The 18616-nt window shown below is 37.4% G+C and overlaps 1 protein-coding gene across 4 annotated transcripts in view; it reads left to right on the forward strand.

Moving 5' to 3' along the window:
• The window catches only part of ZNF385D (zinc finger protein 385D), a 944809-nt gene that overhangs the window by 221456 nt on the left and 704737 nt on the right, over nt 1-18616 (forward strand). For all 4 annotated transcript variants that reach the window (XM_067737373.1, XM_067737371.1, XM_067737372.1 and 1 more), the window contains exon 2: nt 1226-1444. In XM_067737373.1, the coding sequence (XP_067593474.1) occupies nt 1226-1444 (219 nt within the window). The remainder of the gene's footprint in view (nt 1-1225; nt 1445-18616) is intronic.

Raw genomic sequence — 18616 nt, forward strand, 5'->3', positions numbered from 1 at the left:
TATGATGGTTAAATGAGATAATGCATGTTAACCATTTGTCATTTAACACAGTGTTTGACATAGAAGAAGCAAAGTGGGGCTTCCCTGGTGGTGCAGTGGTTGAGAGTCCGCCTGCCGATTCAGGGGACACAGGTTCGTGCCCCAGTCCAGGAAGATCCCACATGCCACGGAGCGGCTGGGCCTGTGAGCCATGGCCGCTGAGCCTGAACGTCTGGAGCCTGTGCTCTGCAATGGGAGAAGCCACAGCAGTGAGAGGCCCGCGTACAGCAAAAAAAAACAAAAAACAAACAAACAAACAACAACAAAAAAAACCAAAGTGAAACATTTGCCATTTGTATCCCAAGAAAGATATAAAGGTGTAATGTATAGTGTGAAAGCAGCCTATTAAAATGGGACGAAGTGGAAATTTTGAATTCTAAGTGTCTGGGACAATGCTTATTTGCTACTCGATTTAATAAGGAATCTTTTCGTTTATTTTTAATTTGTATTATTTTTTTTCTATTGAAGTACAGTTGATTTACAATGTTGTATTAGTTTCAGGTGTACAGCAAAGTGATTCAGATATATATAACATATATATATATGTTGTTTTTCTGGTTCTTTTCTGTTATAGTTTATCACAAGATATTGAATATACTTCCCTCTGTAATACAGTAGGACCTTGTTGTTTATTTTATATAGAGTAGTGTGTATCTGTTAATCCCAAACTCCTAATTTATCCCTCCCCCTCCTTTCCCTTTTGGTAACCATAAGATTATTTTCTATGTGTGAGTTTATTTCTGTTTTGTAAATAAGTTCATTTGTATCGTTTTTTTTAGATTTCACTTATAACTGATATCATATGATATTTGTCTTTCTCTGACTGACTTCACTTAGTATGATAATCTGTAGGTCCAGCCATGTTGCTGCAAATGGCAGTATTTTCTCGCTGTTTATGGCTGAATATTATTCCATTTTGTGTATGTGTGTGTGTGTGTGTGTGTGTGTGTGTATTTAGTGCTCCTACACTGTTGGTGGAAGTGTAAATTGGTGCAGCTGCTAAGGAGGACAGTATGGAGATTCCTTTAAAAACAAAAAAATAAAGTTACCATATAATCCAGCAATCCCATTTCTGGGCATATATCCAGAAAAGATGAAAACTCCAATTCAAAAAGGTACAACCCAAATGTTCATAGGAATCCAGGCATCTTGATTGGCTTGTTCATAACTTTCTTTGCGCCCCTAGCTTCTGCATGTGCACAAGATGGAGAGAGTGAGGCTGAGTTTTTACCTGATGACTTTGAAGAAAAACCAGAAAAAGAAAAGAAACATAACAATTTCACTTTGTGCAACGTGTGTAACATTCAGCTGAATTCGGCCGCTCAAGCCCAAATCCACTACAATGGCAAATCACATCAAAAAAGATTAAAACAGCTCAGCAATGGCATGGTGAGAAGCGACAATGGTAAGTGTTTCTAAAGATATATTCTCAGTTTTACATCATCAAGTTATTTGTGTACCTGCAGATGGGGAAATAAAAGAGTAGAGTAATCTGTATTTTTAAAACCAGGAAAAACATTAAATAAAAGCTTAGTAGGTTAAAATAAAGAATATCTCACAGGTTTTTGAGAGAGAAGGGGAGCTTTATTTGTTGTCTATGCTTAAATTTTTTAGGATTGTGATCTTGACCCACCAGGACATTTATGATAATTTGAAAAAGTTGACATTAGGTTTTCTTGATGTTTGACTTTAATATAGTTATTTGGAAATGGACATTCTTTTACATTTTATATAAAACAATGCTTTTTATGTTTGTTTTGTGCATGTTGGGGCTTCAATTGGTTAGTAAGACTGCAATTGATTTTAAAAAAATACCCATCTTTTCAGGTAGGTGTTTTAACCAATAAAATATGATCTATTAGTATGTACAGATTGTTTAAATTTGCTGGTGAAAATTCATGGTTTGCTTAATCACTTTAGACTGCTTTTTAAAAGTATAAGCTGAATTTAGGAGTAAGCAGATTTTTAAAATAGCACACATATACTTTTGGAAAAGAATGGAAGGTTATTAGAAAAAGCATGGAGTGGTGAGGGAGGGAAGGGTGGAATTCTGCCGCAGGATGTAGGGAAGCTGAAACAATAGCAACTCCAAAGAGTTACAATATTGTGGTCTGGTTGGATGTTTCATGTTTCATCGATAAGGTATATTTTATCTAAATTTTAATGACATTTAAAAATGAGACTGAATTTTGATCTGTTCCAGTATTTGAGATCAAAGACAAATATAATTTCATAGTTTGCTTCAAGGCAATTATTTCTACCTTGCTTTGTAGTTTTTACTATGAATGAACTGGAATATTCTAACAGAAAGGACTCCTTGTTTCTCTTTTGTATGTCAAATAGTTAATCATGGATCTTATCAGTGAAAAAGATGTAAAAAATAAAGATCGTCATCAGAAAGTAAATAAGAACTACTAAATTGCCTAGACCCAAGATGAACTAGTGAGGCAGATGTACTTATTAAATCATGTTTAAAAATATGGATTTCACAGTCTCTATTTTGAATCTCCTAAGGAAAATCTTTTCCCTGTCATTTAAGTAAAATCATCTTAAGTACAGCATGATTCAATTTCAAGTAGTTTTTCTTTAAGTTGGTGTTGGTGGGGAAGCAGGATCTGGCCTCTTTCCCTGACACTGAATTAAATCTCAGAGACAGTTTTGGGTGAAGTAGGAAAGAATAGCTTTATTGCTTTGCCAGGAGAAGGGGGACACAATGGGCTAATGTCCTCAAGACTGTGTGCCCCGCCCTGGAGGGGGTTGTGAGGAGTCTTATGGTGTTCAAGGAGCAGGGCGTGGTCAGCTCGTGGACATTCTTCTGATTGGTTTGGTGGGGAGGTAAGCGGGAGTCGGCATCATCAACCTTCTGGTTCCAACCGTCTGGGGTCTCCGCGCTTGTGGGCAGCAGACAGTTAACTTCTCCCACCTGGTGGGGATTTCAGTATCTGCAAAACAGCTCAAAGATATTGTGACGTGTATCCCTTGAGGGGGAACCAGGACCCTGCCCCGAGGCTGCACTGTTGTTTCTTGACTGCTCCTCCCTTGTCTCTGCATCCCTCCCTTCCTTGATTAGCAACTGTTTGAACCTGCTTGTTTGGAACTCAGGGAAGGTCATGGAGGCTGAATGAAGCCTATTTTCTGTAATCAAGATATGAGGGACACAGAAAGGCGTTTGTGCCCAGGAGCCCTACAAGGTCCTGCTCAGTTTCAGTGGTGCTAGTGGTGTCAGCTTTGGTGTTTTATTTCACTTACGTTGATATTTACAAACCTCTTCAGAGAAGCAATAAATTACATCACAGAAAGAAACTCAAGAGACATGCCTGGTTTAGAAATTCATATCAGAGCTAGTCTCAGATGAAATTTAGGATGGTCAACAACTTTCAAATCATAATACTAGGAATGATTTTCCTCAAATCAAATATTTTAAAATAATTACATCAGTGCACATATTGTGGGCTAGCATTATACTAAAGGCTTTATGTACATTTTCTTATTTATTTTTTCCTCACAACCAGAGAGCTATTTCCATTATCTTCCTCTTACAGATGTGGAAATTGAGGATAATGTCAATTGAATCCTGTACTGAAGGTCACCCAACTGTTAAATGGTCAAACTAGAAATCAGACTCAGGTGTTATTCATTAAATAGGTGTATTCTAAAGTATACTGTCTCCCCAAAATTAATATTCTGTAGAAACTGTGCCTTTCTTTATTCAAGGAGAAAAATTATTTTAAGAGAATATAAAAAGTAAAATTCTATCAGATTCCCAATAGTGCATTGATCAATATAGTGCTTAACAAATTTTATTGCTACATTTTCGACATATATTATCTTTTCAAGGTTCTTATTATCATTAAATTAATAAAAGCAGTTAAAAATGAGGGCTTCCCTGGTGGCACAGTGGTTAAGAATCCACCTGCCAATGCAGGGGACATGGGTTTGAGCCCTGGTCTGGGAAGATCCCACATGCCGTGGAGCAACTAAGCCCATGCGCCACAACTACTGAGCCCACATGCCACAACTACTGAAGCTCATGCGCCTAAAGTCTGTGCTCCGCAACAAGAGAAGCCACTGCAATGAGAAACCCACACACCACAGCAAAGAGTAGCCCCCACTCGGTGCAACTAGAGAAAGCTCGCGCGCAGCAATGAAGACCCAACGCAGCCAAAAATAAATAAATAAAATAAATACATTTATTTTAAAAAATGATTATGCATTAACAGGAGCACTTGGTTTAGGTCATATTAGTTTGACCTGAAATCATACTTCAGAGGAGCCCTCACCACTAACTCCAGGTGGATCTAACTATAGACAATCCACTCACAACTGAGTTAGTTGTTACTTTACATTAATATAGCAACGTATTATTTCTTTTAAATATCCCTCCGTCCCCCCACTCTAAAAATGTACTTTTTCAGACCTGTTGGGAAAAGGAAAGGAGCCCAATTCTGAGCCTTATGTACTTATTAATTGTCGTTCCTTTACCTACACAGAGACAAAGCTAAAGTCAGGAATTCTCAAGAACCATGGATCCTATAAGTTTTTAGTCGAGAGCAGTATCATTTTTAGTTTATCTAGAGAGTGAAATGGGACAGAGAAGGAGATAGCCTTCTCCTTGAAGATGCACACACACACATATGACTGCTGTGGACTTCTTCTACCTTTAGAAAACCAACTCAGTTTAGATTTCAAATGGGAAATATATATTATATTTATATATATAAATATTATATATATTATATATTATTATAAATAATAAATAAAATTATAAATATAATATATATATATTCCCAAAATATACATATATATATATTTTGACACATGTAGTGTCAAAAAAGGAATAAGATACTAGAGATATTTACCTAGATTCTTCCAACCTTATACGTTACTTGTTTTGAGGAATGCAAATAACATAAATAATAGAAATGGAACTAATTATTATTCCTTGGAGATTGTCTACATGGGAAAAAATATCACTTCAGTCCTGAATGACTGTAGAACATTATATAATTGCATGCCTAGAGGCATATCCTAATATATGAGAACAAGAATGAACAAGAGAGACACCACCCTATGAAAAATACGGTTTCTGTATTTCTGAGCAAAATGTGGCATTTCTCATGTCGCTTCTCATGTCATCCAGGGAAAATGATCTTCTGAAGATCACAGTGAAAATATGTCATGTGTGCTAGTTAATTAGGAGGCCATGGTTCCCACAGGTGAGACTTAACTTCAGTTTTTGACAGTTGCTGCCCTCTTGGCAGAGGTAAAGTTACCTAGGACACGTGTCCACCACTTGCATGTGTGCTGTCCCGAGACACCCAGGTCCTTCCTGCCAATAGGGAGTGCTGCCTGCTGAATTCCTCCTGAATTTGCTCCCTTACTGGAGCAAAACCTCCCAGCTTCTTGCCTCAAAAGGCTGTTCCGGCTTCAGATTTGCTGATGCCAGAGTTGCAATTCTATCAAGTCCAGCCCACCCTCCACCAGGTTCACTTTCCTCCTGCCTCTCACTCAGTTCCTGATCCCTAATCCACCACTTGCCCCCAAAATCTTTCTCTCAGAGTCTGCCTGCTGGGAATCCACCTAAGATATCACCAATACTTACTATATATTCATAAGTAATATGCACAATATGTTTCATTGTGCCAAAGCAACAGCATTTAATACTTTCCCCCATATGTAGTTTCCATTTAATGCCTGTATTTAAGCTTTATCATAAAAAATGCCAAGGGAACAAAAAGTGAACTAGTATTTATTTATTTTTAAGAAGATGTTGGGGTAGGAGTGTATTAATTAATTAATTAATTTTGGCTGTGTTGGGTCTTTGTTTCTGGGCGAGGGCTTTCTCTAGTTGTGGCAAGTGGGGGCCACTCTTCATCACGGTGCGCGGGCCTCTCGCTATCGTGGCCTCTCTTGTTGCGGAGCACAGGCTCCAGACGCGCAGGCTCAGTAGCTGTGGCTCACAGGCCCAGTTGCTCCGCGGCATGTGGGATCCTCCCAGACCAGGGCTTGAACCCGTGTCCCCTGCATTAGCAGGCAGATTCTCAACCACTGCGCCACCAGGGAAGCCCTGAGCTAGTATTTATTGTTCCAGGTATTTTATGTACATCATTTATTGAACCCCAATCAACAGTTCTGCAAAGCACCTGTTACTGCATCCATTTCACAAATAAATTAGCCAAGAATCAAAGGGACTAAGATACTTGCCAAAGAGTAACTCTTTGTATTTGTAAAGTTTCCCATGTCTACATTAGAAGCAATAACCCTCATCTCCAGGGCAGACTTACATTCTGCTGTCAACAAAATTATGCCATTTATTTGGGTATTTTCTTATGCGATTGACTTTATGTCATTTTTAAAGCACTTAACTTACATTATTACAATAAAACTGATGTTTCCTTAAATTTTCTTTACCAACATAACTGCTGAGGACATTTTGTGCAGTGTAATTTATCACTGTATTTTCTGTTATTCCAGAAATACATTTATGTTTATGTTAGTGCACTTTTTGAAGATGAGGTGAGATACAGAAGGGGCAGCAGTGTATTCCATAATTAAAAGTTGCTTAAAAAAAAAAAAGTTGCTTAAATGTGTTGAATTTATCATATTCCAGAGATTCCACGCTTTACCCTTTCATGAAAACTATAAACCAAAGAAATTCCAGTACAAACTGCATGACTTACTAACTTTCTCTTTGGAAAAAGTCTTTATTTTTATATTTATGAGGAATGTAAGTTTTGCAAATAATGATTAGTTTCTGGTGATAATAATGTTGTCCTCTCTGAGCTGTACATAAATGTACAAAAAATAAAACAAAAATCACCAAGAATCCTACAAAGGTAATTACTTCTAATCTTTTTGTCACCATTCTACCAGGTATGCAAATAAATATGAATAAACAATATATGTACAATATTACATGCATTATAGCATAATAGTGTTTATATATGATCACCTTTTTATGACTGCATATTTTTATATTACTGTAAAGAAATTAATAATGCAGTTGAGATTTCTAGTTGAACGTTGGAATTTTACTCACATTTGTCATTTTGCTTTCCAACTATGTGATATATTCTGTAGTGGAAAAACCTCAGTATTATCATGAAATATAAAATGAAATGTTAAAATGAAATATCACAAGGGGTTTTATCAGAAGACAGAAATTTGAACATAAGAGTAAAAATGCTTCTTTGATTCATAAGAGCGTTTTGGAATACGTATTACAAAGGGTACAACTTTCAGGGTATTGAAAGCTTCTGTGGCCAACTAATTTAATTCAATTTCAGTGCTCACCATGGTTAAGCTCCGATTAATGCTTGTTGAAGTATCGAGTAACAAGTCAACCTATTGTGGCAGCTTTACTTTGTACACACTGTCTTTGTCATATCTGAGTTATTTTAATAAGCCTGGTTTTCTAGTTTTATTGGGCTGAAACTGCTATCAAATAATTCAGTTTTATCTTAACAGTATTCCAGACTCTTTTGGTGATCATTGTCCTGTAGCACATAAATCTAGTATCGTTGCCCTTATCTTTCCTCTTAGCATTACATTTTCTTTTATTTAACAGAGAAGCTAAATAAAATTTTACTTTCTAGCTTTCACTGATCTATTCTCTTTTCTCTTTCCATTGATTATCCCAGATGAGGTTAAAAGTGTCAGTAGATTTTCTATTTACAAGATGTTCCTTCTCCTGCAACATTGGTAGTTAATAAAAACAAAATAGCTTCATAGAATTTTCTGGTACTTCAAGCCTTGATACACACACACACACATACACACACACACACACACACATATAATATATGTAAATTTCTCATTTACGTATAATTTTGTCTCATCTTTTAATCTCCAAGTACTATTCATGCTTTTGTAGAATGTCAATAAACTAATTAGAATTTGCCAGTACATTTGTGGATTCTTAGTATTCCCTTTTGAGATCATTTTATTTAACAATGAAAACTGCTTTCTTAACGATATCATATCTGTATTAGTATATGACATGCAATAAGGAATATTGCTTTGCTCATACTTCTCTCTTATCAACCATACCCTTTAGAAGGTTCGGCCAGGGGGAGAAAATAAAAAAAAAAAAATGCTGATGTTAAATTGCCCAACATTATGTAATAAGTTATTTTGTTCTTGTTTGAGTCTTCTAAGTTTATTTTTTATTACTGAGGGATAAAAATATGGGGAAAAGTAACAAATGCTGATTTATTATGTTCAAATTTTGAGTAGGTCTCTGGCTTTGGTTACTGATTTTTTTCTCCCTGAAGAGAAAACACATTGATTATTCCAAAAGGGATAGATTTCTAGTCATTAGCTACTTGTTTCACCTGGACTTAATATTAATTCCATTGAAGGACAACATCTTTTTCAACATAGAGATTTCTTTATGCAATCTGTGTCCTGAAGAAACCCCTCTTTACTGGGGTCATGGTGAGGTTTTACAAACTTAGGTTGATAATCTAGGCTGACTCCTGTCAGGAGACCATGCCACTGTGCCCAAGAAAAGTGTACTCTAGTTCTTCATGACCCCTGTTATCCATGACAAATTAGATGAAATGACCATTAAGGGAAACTTGACGAGAAAAAAGGATGAATTAAATGCATGCCATTTAGTTAGAGGACAGAATTTATTTGAGATAGAAGAGATTTCAGTTTGTGATTCTCTGTGTGTATATGGGGGTATATATTTGGGAGCGTTTGAAGAATTGCAGGAATTGGGGGCTTATAGCAGTGGTGGTATAAACTGGGACTGCAGAAGAAATTTTTTCGGTCCATCTAAACTTCAGATGTTTAGCATGGGTAGAACTACCTCTTCTTTCCTTACCTTTTTCCTCTTTCAGTCACTAACCATTTCCAACAGAAGCATCTTCCAGTCCTAGTGTTTCCCTACCCTCCAATCTTAGAAAAATAAACATTTTCCCCACTTTTCTAGGTTTGAAAGTATGTTTTTTAAAATTTTGTTCTGTTTCCTTTATACTTCCCCTAAAAGTAATTTGCCCATGGTGACAGTGCTAGTAGGTAATAAAGACGGGATTCTTTTAGGTATGAATTCCCCTTTCCTTAAAAGTTATTTTGCACTTGGAGGCAAATCCTATTTAAATTGGCTTCACAGTTTCTACAGCTCCACCCCAGGTATGTCACGCTTCATCTTTTTTTTGCACGGTTCTCAGAAACACTAAGCAGTGGTATGAGCCTGTGTGTGTGTGTGTGTGTGTGTGTGTGTGTGTGTGTGTTTAAGATGGTACAATAGATTAATCGTTAAGTAGACCTTAAAAATGTTAATTTTAAGTCTTTAAATAAGGGATAAGAAAGTAATTTTCAAAAATACCAGCCCAGATACATGTATTTCTTCTGTTTTCAAAACTGCAGTGACGTGACACAAGAAATTTGAGAACAAAAGTAAATAAATCCATAGCAGCATTGCACACTTGAGAAGAGTAAAATGGTGAGGAATTTCTGGAAGATAAAAAGGAAATGGGATGAAAATGTGGAAAACATGAAATCTAGACACAAATAAGGAAACTCAACAGAAGTAGGAAAAAAGAGCCCTGTCACTTAGGTTTCCAACAAAATTTCAGTATATCTCCAAGGTTGATCTGAGGTAGCCTTAAATGTAAGGCTCACTGTTGGATGAACATCCTAATGAATTTACATATGTTGATTTGCAGTGAGAAGCTGGGATATAACTGACCTGCCCAGCCTGAACCTAGGAAAGTGAAGAGCAAATTACTCTGGGGACTACAAGCCAGAAAGGTCAGAAAGTGAATTGTTTGATGGGGGTCGAGGATAAGAGAGGTAGAGGAAATAGACATGTCTAATATGAATTTTTAATTCGTTGCCTTTGTAATAATGTGTGCCGTAATTCCCCCTTACATCTCACCTGTGGAATCTTCAGTAAAGACAACTCTGCTTACTGACATTTTATGTGAACTTAGAGTCCTTCTTGGGGACTGAAATGAGCGCCAAGATTATATCCAGGTTGAGGAAGATACAATCACGCAGGTAGAAGGACAAAAGACATATTTCTGTATGCACTGCTCACTTGCAACCACTTGTGTCAGGTACAGTACTGAAGTCAGAGATATGACCAAGACATTAACTAGTCACTTAAAATTTGCCAACCTTGGGAGGAGAAAGCACATGAACATAAATTTCAATTCAAGATTTTACTTGAGAGAAAACAGGTACTGATAAAAAGACTTTTTTTTTTTTTTTAGTATAGTTGATTTAAATTTATTTATTTATTTGGCTGCGTTGGGTCTTCCTTGCTGCACGCGGGCTTTCTCTAGTTGCTGCGAGCGGGGGCTACTCTTCGTTTTGGTGTGCGGGCTTCTCACTGCAGTAGCTCCTCTTGTTGTGGAGCACGGGCTCTAGGCACAAGGGCTTCAGTAGTTGTGGCTCGCGGGCTCTAGAGCGCAGGCTCAGTAGTTGTGGTGCATGGGCTTAGTTGCTCCACGGCATGTGGGATCTTCCCGGACCAGGGCTCCAACCCGTGTTCCCTGCATTGGCAGGCGGAGTCTTAACTACTGCACCACCAGGGAAGTCCACACATATGGTTTTGTTTCAAGATTTTATTTCAGTGACTCAATAGAAGTATAGTAATACAGAGGATTGTGTGAATGCATCAATGAATAAGAGGTAAAGGACTATGGTTTCAAGAGGAGAGGAATAAAAGCAGAATTAATATAAGAAATTTAACTTCCTTAATGCATAGTAAACAAATACTTGTGCATGTGATAGTAATTCTGATGAATAATTAATATTTTCCAGTTCCAAAGAAGATTACAACCTTCTAACAAAGACAATTCGTGCAAAATAGGTCACTTGAAGGAGGAATACAATAGTGAATACAGCCTGAATGAGGAATTAACAAGGTTCTTGATCGAACCCTGTTTGTACACTGTGTGTTTAGAATAGTGTGGTTGATGTTAAGAAATTGAACAGAGGAAAAGCTGACTGAAGAATAACAAAGCTGGTAACTTGACTTATGTACATACTCAATTTATACTCCTAAGACCTGGGTTTTATCCTCAATGGTAGCATAGCTACAGTTGAGGGAGTTATAAAATAGGCAGAAGAAAGAGGAAAAGGGAAAACAACCTTCAAATGTAATTCTTGTAGGAGGAAGAGAAAGGGTATCTTAAGGAGTTAATGAAGGTGTCAGAAACATAAATGATGGGTTACATTTGTTGTGCATTTAATCATATTTTCAGTCCTATTTCCAATGCATGCCCCAGCCCAATGAATTGCCAATTGTGCCAATGACTTAGTGATGCCCTCTTCATATTTTCCATAGTGTAGGGCTAAGAAATAAAAATTAGAAGATTTTACTTTATTTTTCAATTCACAGCTTCTCTCCCTAGAAAGAAGTCAATGTGGGCTGGGGCTTAGGTCAATCTGAGAATCACTCTTTTCTTTAAAGACAATTTTATTGAGATGTTTTTATATATCTGTATAAATTGTAAAAAAAATCACCACAATCGAGCTAAATAACTTATCCATCACTTCTGCATAGTTATCCTAGTGTGTGTGTGTGTGTGTGTGTGTGTGTGTGTGTGTGTGCTGAGAGATTTAATTTAAGATCTGTCCTCATAGGCAATTTCGTGTGTACAATACAGTATTATTAACTATCGTCACCATGCTGTACTAGGTGCCCAGAATTTATCTACTCACATAGCTAAACCTTTGTACCCTTTGACCAACATCTCCCCATTTCCCTCACCCCGCAGCCCCTGGCAACCACAATTCTACTCTGCTTTTATGAGTTCTACTTTTTCAGATTCCACATGTAAGTGAGATCTGTGGCATTGATCTTTCTGTGTCTGGCTTATTTTACTTAGCATTATATCCTCCAGCTTCATCCATTTTGTCTCAAATATCAGGATTTTCTTCTTTGTAAAGGTTGAATAATTTCCCATTGCATATGTGTGTCTATATGTATGTGTGTGCGTGTGTGTGTGTGTGTATATATATATATATACACACACACACACACACACACACACGCACACACATACAGACACACAGTTGATCCTTGAAACATGCGGGTGTTATTAGGGGTGCTGACCTTCCATGCAGTTGAAAATCCTAACTAAATAACTAAAATAATAACTAAAATCCTTGTATAACCCTCCATATCCATGATTCCACATCCACGGATTCAACCAACTGTGGATCTGGTAGTACCATAGTATGTATTTATTGAAAATAAAATCCACGTATAAGTGGACCTACTCAGTTCAAACCCATGTTGTTCAAGAGTCAACTTATACATACACACACACACACACACACACACACACAGGCCACATCTTTATCCATTCCTCTGTAGACAGACACTTAGTGTGTTTCCATACCTTGGCTCTTATGAAAAATGCTGCAGTGAACATGGGAGTGTAGATATTTGTTTGAGATGCTGATTTCATTTCCTTTGGGTGTATATGCAGAGGTGGAATTGCTGCATCATAAGGTAGATGACTCTAAAGAGACCCACATAGAAACCCATTAGAATCAAATTGTTAAAAGTTAAAGAGAGAATATTGAAAGCAGCAAAAGCGATTTGTTATGTACGCCGTTTCAGCAGAAACCTTGAAGGCCAGAAGGGCGTGGGATGTTATATTCAAAGTGCTAAAAGGAAAAAAGAAAACCTGCCAACCAAGCCACTAAACGTGGAAAATGTATCCTTCGCAAATGAAGAGGAGATAAAGGCATTCTCAGACAAATAAAAGCAGAAGGAGTTCATCACCACTAGAGCTGCCTGACAAGAAATGCTAAAGAGAGCTCTTGAAGTTGGGTCAAAAGGATGCTAAATCAGCAACACGAGAGGGTAAGAAAGCACGAAACTCATTGGTAACGTTAATATATAGATAAAACCAGGATAGACTGTATTACCTTAACAGGGGTGGGTAATCACTTTTAATTCTAGTTTAACAGTTAAAAGACAAAAGTGTTAAAAGTAACTGTAACTAAATTTTGTTAGTGGATACACAGCATAAATAGATGTAAACTTGGAGTCACTCTTTCCCTTCGGTGCTCCCAGACTGTTAACTTTAGCTCCTGGAAGATAAGCCTTCCCAGGAGGCTCAGTAGTCAGTGAGATTGTCTCCCAAGGGACCCAGCCCCAGTTGCACTTTACACATGATCAGATAGGTCTGCGTTTTCACATGAGTGTCGCTCAGATGAAGCTAACGCCTCCACTCATTATATTTATTTACGTTTTATTCTGGGTGCTCCTCTTAGCATATTAAATATATTTTCAACACTAATATTTGGGTTCACAGCAAGCTTGTTAAGCCATGTCTTCACCACTGTCCCTATCCTTCTGTATTTAAATGTGTTATCAGACTAACTGGGTTAGTGGCCCGACGGAAGAAATGAAAAACATTTATCTTTTACTTAATACTCAATGCCTAATACTTGAAAGTATGTCTTCTATGGAAGGAATTCCTATTCATAACCTAGAGGAGAAGAAAAGTAAGCATGAATTCTTACTATTAACTGTTGACTTAAGAAAAAGAATTTTGCCTATTCGTATTTCTGGGGATATTTATTCCAAGCATGTAACACTTGATTTCTTTAAGTAAAATCTAGTACGACTGTAAGTCTTTCCTACTGAGGAATGTTTATGTAAATAAAGCAATAGAGCGATGTATGTATATATGTGTATGTAATACACACACACAAACACAAATAACTAACAATTACTGTGTAGCTTTGAAATGTGTATAAGGCCCTGTTTGAACTTGTAGGGACAGATGGAAATATTGCTATTCTATAAGGAAGATCTTCTTAAACTAAGACTTATTTTGCTGTTGCTACTTTCTTTCCAGTTCATTCTGATTGTTTGTGACATTATTTTATTTACCTTGCCTATTCAATAAGCTTCTTGAAAGAAGCAAATGAGGCAATATAGGTGAAAGGATTTCACCAATCTCTTTTTCATACAAAGATGTGAATTTTAATTAGTTGGTTTTTTTTTTTTCCCCTCTGAAGTGACTCTGAGTTATTTGAACATAAAGGGCTCCGAGCATTTAATAGGAATTTAATTCCATATTAAAACCTAGACTAAAAGTCAGGGAAATACACTGTGAGGATGTGTGAGATTTCTGGAATGTTTCTTACACATCAATTACCCATCACTGCAGTACTCCGCTCTGATACCATCAAAGCCAAAAGATGTAAGACTTAGGGACAGCAGGGGGAGGAGAAGTGGGGCAGGTGTGTTGTCTTTTATATGTGGCCTTAAAGAGGAGGAGAAAATGGGCAGTGACCACTGTGGGTAGGAAGAAAGGAGCACAGACGGAACCCCTAGAACTGGCCACAGAAAGGTGTAAAAGAGTCTGAAGAACTCGCCTGCATCTGAGATGTGGGCCCCGGTGACTGAATTAACAGACACTTGTATTTGGGGGCCTCTCTGTTAGTGCTTCCAATCAGCATCACCTGCATACTTGGTAAAATCCAATTCTTGGGAGCGTCTCCTGAGTTTCTTGATCCAGAAACGCTAACAGTAGGCCAAGGAATCTGTGTCTTAAAGAGTCCTTTAGGGGCTTCCCTGGTGGCTCAGTGGTTGAGAATCTGCCTGCCAATGCAGGGGACACGGGTTTGAGCCCTGGTCTGGGAGGATCCCACATGCCGCGGAGCAACTAGGCCTGTGCGCCACAACTACTGAGCCTGTGCGTCTGGAGCCTGTGCTCTGCAACAAGAGAGGCCGCGATAGTGAGAGGCCCGCACACCGCGATGAAGAGTGGCCCCCGCTCGCCACAACTAGAGAAAGCCCTCCCACAGAAACGAAGACGCAACACAGCAAAAATAAATAAATAAATTAATAAACTCCTACCCCCAACATCTTCTTTAAAAAAAAAAAAAAGAGTCCTTCAGGCGCTTCTGTTACAGGCTGAGTTTGAGAATCGCTGCCCCGTGTAATAAATACCATCTCAGAAGCAATAATTTTAAGAGTAAATAATGTAGGCAATGTGTTTAGTGCACACAGGCAGTAGACCTTCAATAAAATAAGATGTAGCTCTTACTATGGTTAGTCTTGTTATACACTATAATCAGCTGGAAGAGAAGGTTGGGAAACTGTCATATACAGGCTTTTAGAATTTATGGTGACCTTAGAAAAATAGTTCAGGGACCCCCTCACCTTTTGACTTGCATACAACTCCCATGGGAACTGAGAAGGGCCTGAGGTTCAACACTGATAATCAGCTCTTAGGCAACGACGTTGCTATTGGTCATACGATCACAGTGTGAATAGCAAGGATCTGGTCCATGGCCCCTTTTACTTCTGCTTGACATTCTTTGCAGCCCTCAAAGTCATCTGAAACAGAAGTAGGAGTATTCGTAGAAAAGGCAAAGGACAGAAGGTGGATAGCAAGTTGGGACTCTGGAGTTCACGTGCTCTACTCCCTTGAATTGTAGCTTTTGTTCATCTGTTTTTAGGAAGCCATTCAACAGTTCTCAGAAAAGACAGTTTGGAAAGTAGCCATACATTACTAAAGTTTTCTGGTCATTTTCTATTAACTATATACCTTCAGAGGGAGACAGATAGTACTGCTGGACTAGATAAAATGAGACAAATGCATTAAGCAAGCCGTATATAACCTCCACCATGTAGATCTTACTTTGCAGAGTCACCTAGAAGAGTCCATGCTCTTGCTTTGCTTAGTAAACCTTTCACTTTAATTTTATTTGGAAAATTAAAGCAGCTTCTTTTTTGAAGCTAAATTTAGTTTTAATCGTTGACTCATACGCATAGATTCTTGGAGTGCAGCCACAAGGATGCTGCCACGGTAGATTTTTCAATAATTACATTATGTTGAATTGTGGTCAGCCCATCCTTCTGCAGTTTGGAGGGTTTTCCAAGAAAGGACTGAAAATATGGTCTCCACTTTAAGGAAGGTTCTGTCCTTTAAGCAATGCAGTTAAGTTTAAACATGTAGTATGAAGGACTAGAAGTAACAGAACTTATAGAAGTGGAACCCATTTAAGCATAAGACTTTTCACTGCTTCTCATGCTACTCTTTTAGGGTTGGTGAATTTGTAGTTAATTGGATCTGATCTCTCCGTCATGCATGGCTGAAGAGAAATTTAAAAAGCACACATTTTAACTCATTAGAGCTTCCTTGAATTGTATGGTTTTATATTAAGGTTGTTACACAAATTTTACACAATTGGAATTCTATTCGTGCACCTCTTAGTCTAAAGTGGTATTGAATCGTAAGAGTAAGGTATAATCAAACTACATTTTTATAATAAGCAGTCCTAAAAACAATGATCACAGAAATGAAATATTTCTTCAGGGTCAGCCTCAGAAACATTGTTTTTTAAAGCCCATTCCTCGGGTCAGCCTTCTTCTGTCTTGAAGCCACCATTGCCAACAGCTTTGGACTTCCATTGTCCCAGCTTCTCACTCAGTAAAAGAGAATGTCTTTTCCTAGTTACTATAGCAAAGAGCCTCATTTATCACTGAATTCTATGGCAAATGCAAGACTAGAGAAAATGGGTAGTAGGTTCTAGAGTCAATCCTTACTTGCTCTCTCACTGTGGAAGAAATACTTCCTGAGTGCAATTACCTGGAAAATTATAATTATCAGGTCCCTCTAAGTATTACAGAAATTTAAAGGATAATAAACATTAACTGAGCTCTTGTATGGGCCAAGACTAAAATCTCCTTTTCAAAAAATTTCTATGGGAAAATCACATAATCTTTGCAAACTCAAAAAGGGCTCTCTGGCCCATAATGGATTTTAAAAGTGCATCTAAGAACATCAGGTCGTAGCCTAGTTTTATATACCTTGTGGGCAGGATTTAGCTGATTTGGGGGTTTCAAAATAATTTGAACTTTTGCTAAGAAAATTAATTTTTGAACATGCAAACCTTTTATTGCTTGCTGTCCTCTTATATGTTTAGATTTTAATATTTATCACTTAGAAGGATTTTTTTAGTTATAAATGAACACTCTGCTAGTAGGTAGCCTTGGTTTTAAATTTCAGATTATTCCGCAAAATAGAAAAATAATTTTATCAAGCTATATCACATCCTGACCCCTTCAAAAATTCTATCCAAAACTCTTATTAAGAGTACTTGAATAACGAGTTTGTTTGCTATTAGTGTAAACATTACTCTCAATAACAGCCTTTTTTAGTTTCATCGTTGTCGATCTGAGTTTATCTTAGAATGGCGAACTTTTAAAAGACATGTATTATTTGAAAGTAGTTAATTTCATTTTATGAGATATCCTAATAGTGACACTCTAGCATTTTAAAGAATAATCATATATTAAAAAGTTCTTTAAAGACGATAGGAAATATGGATTCCGAATAAAATTACATTCCCTCTGAGAGCAATAACTTTAAAGAAGTTTTCTTTTTATTAAAACACAAACACACACACACAGCATCTATCCTAAGTTAATTTTTTGGGAGGAGGCAGGGGGGACAATTATATAGTAGCCCTCTGCTACCTCAGTATACTCATTCTTGTTCTTATCAGTATGGAGCTGTATTATCAGAACTTTTAGTGGCAAATGTAAAAAAAAATCAAACTGAATTAACAAAAATTGACTTTATTGGCTCATTAATGAGAAGTCGTGGGTGGAGGTCAGAGAGTGAACTATGCCTGCCTTTAAGCAGAGCCATGTTTAATAGGGTGGCCTCTGTAGTCAGACTGTCCTGGTTCCACTACTTACTAACTCAATGATGTTTTGCTCAAAATACTTAGTCCTTATTGAGCCTCAGTTTCCTCAACTGTGCAATGTGTTTAAGGTTATCTTTTGCAGAGTGTTGTATGAATAGAATGAGATGTGGTACTTAGCATACAGTATTACCATACACTTTCCATTTCTGAATCCCTACTTCTCAGGTGAGCTTTCCTCTGTATTGACACCATTTTTACCAGGAGCTCTAGGCTTTCATTTCCCCAACTCTACGGTCAGCAAAAGAAGTATGTTTTCCTAGTTACCACAGCAAAAGGTTCAGGATAACATTCATCAGACCAACTGGGTTATGGGGCAGTCCCTGTGGCCAGGAACCGTATGTCCTACTCTGAAAAGCCAAGTGTGGGTCACACGCCTAGCCTGAGAACTAGTCAGAGTGAGAAAGGGTGGTTTTCCAAGAAAAACTGAAATCTTCTTACCAGAAGATAAGGAATTAGATTTGGGAAGGCAAGGGCAACAGCTATTTATTTTTAAAGTTCACTGATTTTAATACTTTGGCTACATACTTTTGTTTGTTCTAAGTTGTTTGGTGTCTTTCTAATTACAAACATTCACAGAATGGCAATAGGAATATTTAGTACTAAACCTTTACATGGTTTATAAGGTTATAACTATAGCCCTAAATGCAATGTAAAATTCGCTAACAATAAGCATGTAGCTTTTGGTTACCAAAATTTGTGTCTCATCTGAAGAGCTTACTCTATGATTTTTCTGTTTTATCTCCCATTAATAATGAAAACAAAACAGGCTCTTGAAAAAAAAACAAACCACTCCCGAAAAAAACCCACATCATAACAAAAAAATCTTCACATAATATGCTTCACAATTTAGAAGAAATTCCAGACACGTTGGCTG

Source organism: Pseudorca crassidens, chromosome 5 (assembly GCF_039906515.1).
Source record: "Pseudorca crassidens isolate mPseCra1 chromosome 5, mPseCra1.hap1, whole genome shotgun sequence".
In the NCBI taxonomy this organism is placed as follows: domain Eukaryota; kingdom Metazoa; phylum Chordata; class Mammalia; order Artiodactyla; family Delphinidae; genus Pseudorca; species Pseudorca crassidens.